Source organism: Leptodactylus fuscus, chromosome 2 (assembly GCF_031893055.1).
Source record: "Leptodactylus fuscus isolate aLepFus1 chromosome 2, aLepFus1.hap2, whole genome shotgun sequence".
Lineage (NCBI taxonomy): Eukaryota > Metazoa > Chordata > Amphibia > Anura > Leptodactylidae > Leptodactylus > Leptodactylus fuscus.
The window spans coordinates 262,187,512-262,195,384 of record NC_134266.1 but is presented as its reverse complement, the minus strand read 5'-3'; the positions used below and the strand labels follow the sequence as shown (position 1 = coordinate 262,195,384).

Here is a 7,873-nt window from a genome sequence, read left to right as displayed (position 1 = left end):
TGGGACCATGGGCAGGCATAGGGACAGCTGAAATAGTGTCAGCGTCCGCCAAAAAGATCCCCAAACCTCAGCTTCCTGGACCTCAGTGGGTATTAAGAATAAATACCGTAAATGAACAGAAGTTTAACCACTTTTTTTTTTCATTGACATAGTCATAGAAGGGCTTGTTTTTTGCAGAACGCCATGTAATTTTTCAATTACAAATACCCTATATTCTTTAGCTCAATAAAACTGAAGCAATACCAAATTTTCAAATTTCCTTGTTACATTTTTTTTGTCAATGGAGCTGTGCCAGGACTTGTTTTTTGTAAGGCAAGTTGCAGTTTATATTCGTACATACAAATTTCAAATGCTTGTCCATCCTTTGGACACATGTAATAGGTGTGCAATGATGGCAGGTTTGGAGGCCTTCACTAGGACCCTGCTTGCCATAAGAATTCCATAAATGGGGGGCTCTTGAATGGCCAGGAGGTGCCAATTCCCAATCCTTGTCAGAATCTTTGACCATTCTTTACATCATGGAACATACATGTACATTACACATTGTCAAGGGGTTCAGGGAATTGTCTGGTATGGACAACCTCTTTAATTTGACAGAGATGGTCAGAGGTGGTCTTACTTCTAGGGTAAGTAATGTTGCCATCGTCGCATCTTAGCCCGTGTCCTTGGCGGATAAATTGTGGTCTACTTCCTGTTCTGAATGTAGTCGTAGTCAGACAGGTGGGGCCCTGCTGCATTCATTTCAATGGAGTCACCACAGTATGATGTTCAGCCGTTTCCGGTGGTGCCTAGGAAATGAACAGAGTAGGGGGTGCACATGTCCGACCAGAGCTCTATACAGAAAAGAAATTCCTTAAGGCGGACCAATGAGGAACGGAGGAGTCAGGGGTGGGCGCGCACAACCAATCCCTTCCAAAGATTCCTTTCAACAGTTTTATTACGCATAACGCATTTTGGGCTCTGTCCTTTTTCAATTAAAACTGATGCATCGCTGAAAAAGGGCAGAGCCCGAAACGCGTTGTGCGTAATAAAACTGTTGAAAGGAATCTTTAGAAGTGATTGGTTGTGCGCGCCCACCCCCGACGCCCACCCCCCGTTCCTCATTGGTCCGCCTTAAGGAGTTTCTTCTTGATACTCCACGCTATCCATAGCGAAAGGGGAAAGCCTGCTGCCATATAGCGTGAATTACTACTTACGTGCTACTGTGATGTTGTGACAGTTTCACAACCGTAGAAGGTAAAAGGCTAATTATTAGCCAACTAACTCCCCAGATATTTACCATTTACTGCACCATATTGGCGCTCGGTGTCCCACTTTATTTTTCATAATACAGCTCTATACAGAACAGGGATCAAATAGTGAATTGAGGGGTTTCCAGGGGTGAGACCTCCACCAATCTCTGCTACCTTGTAGAGCAGAGGTATAGTACAGCAGCCTTTTGGCAGACATGTCATCAATACCCATCATAGACAAATTACCGATCCAGCATTTGCTTACTTGCTATAGCTAAAGTTAACAGACTGGTCACTGAGAACCTCAAACTGGATGGGCCGGTCTCCCATGCAGTACTTCCTCAGCAGCTCCATACATGTATGTAGAGTTCTCCTGGATGGTTTGTTGTCGTGGAATAGATCTCCACCGAGCAGCACAAAGTCAACCTGCAGATAAAAAAAAAAGTAGATGTGTGAATATGTCACAAAGATCTCACCAAGATATACGAATATTGGAAGAGGACCAGAATACAGAGAGGATCACCGCGCTCAGTTGATGAGTAAAAAAGTCAATTTTTACGTTAGAAGAAACACAACGCGTTTCAGGCATCTGCGCCCTTTCTCAAGTGTATGTACTCAACTCACGTTGGACTGGATACTTAACCAAGATATACGAGACATACTCGAGTATAAGCCGAATTTTTCAGCACAGTTTTTGTGCTGAAAAAGCCCCCCTCGGCTTATACTCAAGTCTGCTGCAGATACGCTATATTCAGCCAGGCTGAATTCCAAGTGGGGGAAAAAAAACTCAGTCCTCAAGCTCAGGGAAGGGGCAGACAGACAACCAAAACACCCCCTCCCCTTCCCCAGCACCCAGCATCTACCGCACCCAAAAACTCCAACCATTTTGATTTTTGAAATTTTCCAGTAGCTGCTGCATTTCCCCCCCCTCGGCTTATACTCGAGTCAATAAGTTTTCCCAGTTTTTTGTGGTAAAATTAGGGGCCTCGGCTTATATTCGGGTCGGCTTATACTCGAGTATATACGGAAATGCAAACCACATACACATCTAACAATATTCTGGCTAATCCCATCTACACATTGCAGCATAAAATCCGCACTGGGAGTGCTGCGGTTTCAAAAAATGATGCATAATGCTTTTCCATCACGGTCTTTTACACACCACTTTTTGGCTACAGCCCGCTACATGAGGCCTTAGCCAGGACCATGATATCTCGTCTCTCGTTAGTCAAATGCTGTAGCTCAGTCCCATTCAAAACAAATGTCCACAGTTTACTCCCATTGAAAAGAATGAGAGGCCTATTCTGACTGGAATTGGGAGTGGATTTAGAGGCGGAATCAGTCTCAAAATCAGCTCCAAATATTGCTGTGTAAATTTAGCTTAAGGTGGTTAAATTTTGCAAAAGTAGTAAATCATTAAAATAAATAGACGTCTGGGGCATTATCATACAGGCCCTGTAATCTTATCATGCAGCCTGTTGCCATACAGGCCCAAAGCCTGTGCTAGCAGTAACAAGCTATTACTACTACCACAGGCTTTGGGCCTATATGGTAATATCCCAGCCCACGTGACATCTGGGATATTACCATATAGGCCTGAAGCCGGCTAGGATTAACATGAGCACAAACAGAATGTCATGCATTTTCCCCCTTGGCTTATACTCGAGTCAATAAGTTTTCCCCGTTTTTTGTGGTAAAATTAAGGGGGTCGGCTTTTTATACGGGTCGACTTATACTCGAGTATATACGGTATATTTAAAAATACAGTATATTATAGTTATATTAAATATAAATTTGGTATAACAGATACACGGAACAAAGATATCACACACACAAAAAAATCCTCATACACATTGATGCAAAATTAAAAAAACTAAAGCCCTCAGAAGGCAGGTTTGAAAAAAATTGCCAAAATAAACAACATTCACAAGAGGAATAAACAGGAGCCCATAGTATTACCGACAAATCCTCCATAAAGCAATTCTTGTATTATTAATTTCAAATCAAGACCCAAAAAGTGATCACGCTGCTTTCACATAGGGCAAGCAAGTAACACGGCGCAAAAATCTCATCATTGGATCCATAAAACGTGCGAAAACCTATTAGACGGCTAACAGTATCGCCGCCAGGATGGGACACATTACATTACAGACGCCACAAGAGGTTCTTAGAGGAGATATTAAAGGCTCAAAGCTTTGTAGTAAATCACAGACGGTTTTCAAATGGACTTCAAAACGGGGCGCAGGTAACGAAAGCAAAAAGAAGAGACAAAATATTCCGACGACTCAATACAAACAAGTCTCCTCGCCTATTACCCTGCAAGAAAAATGGTCCAAATTACAGGATGGAAAATATATCTATAGCTTCAAAAAGCCTCGTAAGATGGGCGAGTTATTATAGCGGCGCATTATGTGTATTCTGTCGCCGGAAAAGCAGTTAAATACGGTACAAAAACGAAAATGGGAAGTAGAAAAGCTCAAAAAGAAGAAGGAAAGAGTGCCCATTGTATAGTTCATGGGATTCAAAGGGCGCCTGTGAAATTGCATTGCTGCTTTTGATGTCCTGCGCCCCGTTTGTCTTTATGGTTCTCTAAAATCAGGTTATCGCGCTCCTCTCTGCGGGTAATTAGTTTTCAAGTAAGGGTCGGCAGCTGCTTCGCATCGCGGACATGGATCCCGCCGGCTAGGACACTGTGGCCTGAGGGGGGCTGATATTTTTTTGTAAAAGTGAGTGTGGAAGACAAGAGCTTCTCCAAAATGTAATTAATTTGGCATGAAGAGATGGAGAACAGCGTGTGCGGCACAAAAACACTCCAGCCAAGGGCGGCTAGACATTAGAAGTAATGACCACTTGTTATGTAACAGGGGAACCAAAGATAATGTAAGGAAAATTTTCCTACAAATATTACCTGAGCTCATGTCACTAAATAGCTACTCATGGGCTTAAAAGGGAGCAAAGCGTCCTGATAGGAGGTGGTCATACTAAAAGTCTTTGTAACCGATGAGCGGAGCAGGCAGTGCCCCGGGCGCTCTACCCTCCGACAACTAACTATTAATGTGCAGTCATATTATAAGAGACAAAGCAGCCGAATATATACGGGGCCACAAAGCACCCAGGCGCATAGTAATTAATAGTGTAGTGATACAGTAAAGGTTAAAGTCTGCATACCTGGTGGTCTAGCGCAGTAAAGAGGTCACTATCTGCATCCCTAGGGGTGTAGGGCAGTAAAGAGGGCAATATCTGCATCATTAGGGGTGTAGGGCAGTAAAGGGGTCACTATCTGCATCGCTGGGTGTCTAGGGCAGTAAAGAGGACCCTATCTGTATCCCTGGTGGGTTAGGGAAGTAAAGTGGTCTATATTTGCATACCTGGTGGTCTAGGGCAGTAAAGAGGGCACTATCTGCATCCCTAGGGGTGAAGGGCAGTAAAGAGGGCACAATCTGCATCATTAGGGGTGTAGGGCAGTAAAGGGGTCACTATCTGCATCGCTGGGGGTCTAGGGCAGTAAAGAGGACCCTATCTGTATTCCTAGTGGGTTAGGGAAGTAAAGTGGTCTATATTTGCATACCTGGTGGTCTAGGGCAGTAAAGAGGGCACTATCTGCATCCCTAGGGGTGAAGGGCAGTATAGAGGGCACAATCTGCATCAATAGGGGTCTAGGGCAGTAAAAGGGTCACTAGCTGCATATCTGGTGGTCTAGGTAAGTAAATAGGTCACTATCTGCATCTCTGGTGGTCTAGAGAAGTAAAGGGGTCACTATCTGCATCGCTGGGGGTCTAGAGCAGTAAAGAGGACCCTATCTGTATTCCTGGTGGAGCAGGGAAGTAAAGAAGTCACTATTTGCATCCCTGGTGGTCTAGGGAAGTAGAGTGGTCTATATTTGCATCTCTAGTGGTCTAGGGCAATAAAAAGCATTACCTAGAGACCAAAAGAAATGCAAAACAGAGAATTGTGGTGCTATCTGCTGCCCTCTCTGATGGTGACTGCCAGAACAGTTGACCCTTCATGTTACAATTCACATTGGAAAATCTGAACTTACTAGAGAAGCTGATAGAGTTATAAGAATTCATTAAAGGGATTCACCAACTTAGAAAGTAGCTAGTCTAAATGTAAGAATGGCCAATTCTAGACTTGTATGGTCTAATGCTCAGGAGCCCTGCAGATTACAGTAGGCTCACATTATCTCTGGGTGTCCATTCTACTTGTTTGTCGAAGGACCAGATGGACAGACAAAGGCATTGCAAAAATAGACAACTCCAACAGAGCCAGAGGGACTTCATTGACTATAATGGGGTCCGTCAAAGGTCGGTACTTTTTAACTGACTTTTAGGCCTTTTTCGAGACTCCAACTCAGATGTGAATCCAGCCTTGACTGTTTCCTGGAACGTGCAGATTCCAGCAAGGTTTACATGAGAGGTGTTTTTTTATGAAGGTGACAGGCAAAGTGCTGGAGTCCTGGTATATCTCCCCAAGGTTTTTGACTTATGTGTGGTCCAGGGCGGGTCTTGAATAGACTTCAGTCCCAGGCTTAGGTCCCAGGCTCATTACTGAGCCATAAAAGGCTGCAGAGCCTTCACTCCTGGGCAGATCCTCGAAGTGAGAGGAGGCACCTGGGTCTTTCCTGAAAGACTGAGATACTGGTGAAACCATACTCTGGGGTTTTTTTTGTTTGTTCATGTGGTTCGTAGTAAGCCACAGGTATAGTTCGTTTTTTGTTTTTTTTTACTACTTAGCTATTGCTCAGACGAGCAGGATTTTGTTTGGCGTTTTTTTGCTTGGGCCATAAAGGGCTGCAGAACCTGCACTTCTGTGCAGATCCTGGTGGAGAGAGGAGGTGCCTGAGTCTGTCCTGAAAGATTGGGAGACTGGTGAGACCATACCGTGTTTTTATTATTGTTTGTTCATGTGGTTGGTAGTAAGCCATGCGTATAGTTAGTTTTTTCTGTGCTTGGACGAGCAGGGTTTTGTATGACATTTTTTTTGCCTGAAGTTAACGCTGGATTTTTTTTTTTTTTGCTCATTTTGTGCTGGACGTGAAGATTTATTTAGTTTGCAGTTTTTTTTCCAAAATAAACCTGCATTGTGACAGACATTGTGTCCCTGTCTCTGACTGGTTGGGTCCGCACCATTGCTGCTACCAAGCTAACTTCCCAACAATATGTAAAAGGATACCATATATACTCGAGTATAAGCCGAATTTTAAAGCACAGCTTTTGTTCTGAAAAAGCCCCCCTCGGCTTATACTCGAGTCAAGCAAAAAAAAATTATTTTCTTTTTCTTGGGGGGGGGGGGGGGGTCCTGTGACCAGCCGCAATAGTAATGTATAGAATCTCCCATAAAATAGTGAAAAAATAAAAAATAAATAAAATTTAATAAAAAAAAATAAAATAAAAGTTCTAAATCCCTCCTTTCCCTAGAATACATATAGAAGTAGAAAATGACTGTGAAACCCATACACATTAGGTATCCCTGTGTCTGACAGTGCCCGTTCTACTGAATATAGGGGATCTGCAGTGCTCCTGTTCCGGGAAGGGGTTAATAGGAGCATTGCAGATACCCTATATTCAGCCAGGCTGAATTCCACGTGGGAAAATAAACCCAGTCCTCAAGCTCAGGGAAGGGGCAGTCAAACAACCAAAACACCCCCTCCCCTTCCCCAGCACCCAGCAACTACTGCACCCAAAAAACATTTTTTATTTTTGAAATTTTCCAGTAGCTGCTGCAATCCCCCCCCCCCCCTCGGCTTATACTCGAGTCAATAAGTTTTCCCAGTTTTTTTGTGGAAAAATTAGGGGGGTCGGCTTATACTCGGGTCAGCTTATACTCAGGTATATACGGTAAGTAAAAATAAAATCTAGATAAAAATCTGCAAACTGCTTTGAGAATTTTTCAGAACATATGTGAGAGCAAAGTTTTAGAGGGAGAGACGGATTCAACGAAAATAGATGCGGGATAAGTCACATTACCTAATGGAGAAAGGGTCCTCTGTATTAACAATGGTGTATATATGGGCACTTAGTAAGTACGAGGTAGGTCACAATAGGAAGCACATCTACCCACTAACAGTATTAACATTCCTCATGCGGGGGGCTTCATCTTCTGTATCCGCATTTATTGGATGGACGAGAGTCCATTATGTTATATGAAGATGGAGGCTTTAGAATGCTGGACTAAAAGCTTTGTGCGACCCGTGTGTTTAAGCGTGCAGTGATGCAGGTACCGGGGACATCTATGACCTCAATAATGCGAATAAAACACTGTATTCTATATAGAAATACGTGCCAGGATAAGACTGTGTGCAGGATGGTACGTGGCAGCACGTGGAGTCCCTGAAGGGATGTAGTGCCCCAGGACGGTGATCCACGTAATACTCTACATATACAGAAATAATAGAGCCGATTCTGCAAGCTCTGAAGCTCATATAAAGATGAAGAACCTTCTCAACCACCGGATAGGTGAGGATGAGTCAACGACTTCAGCTTCGGTGCAGTGCCAAATCCGTCTTGTAAACAAAATGTCATAGCAGCACATGACCTTAGATATCCTACAGGTTATATCTCTAGCTATACAACAGTGGATCCTACAGGTAATATCTCTAGCTATAAAATTGAGCATACTACAGGTTATATCTCTAGCTATAC

At 43.4% G+C, this 7,873-nt stretch overlaps 1 protein-coding gene across 1 annotated transcript in view; it reads right to left on the bottom strand.

Moving 5' to 3' along the window:
- Nucleotides 1-7,873, bottom strand: part of MRE11 (MRE11 double strand break repair nuclease) — a 152,013-nt gene that overhangs the window by 124,679 nt on the left and 19,461 nt on the right. Inside the window, exon 4 of the mRNA XM_075266124.1 lies at nt 1,498-1,658. Within this exon, the coding sequence (XP_075122225.1) occupies nt 1,498-1,658 (161 nt within the window). The remainder of the gene's footprint in view (nt 1-1,497; nt 1,659-7,873) is intronic.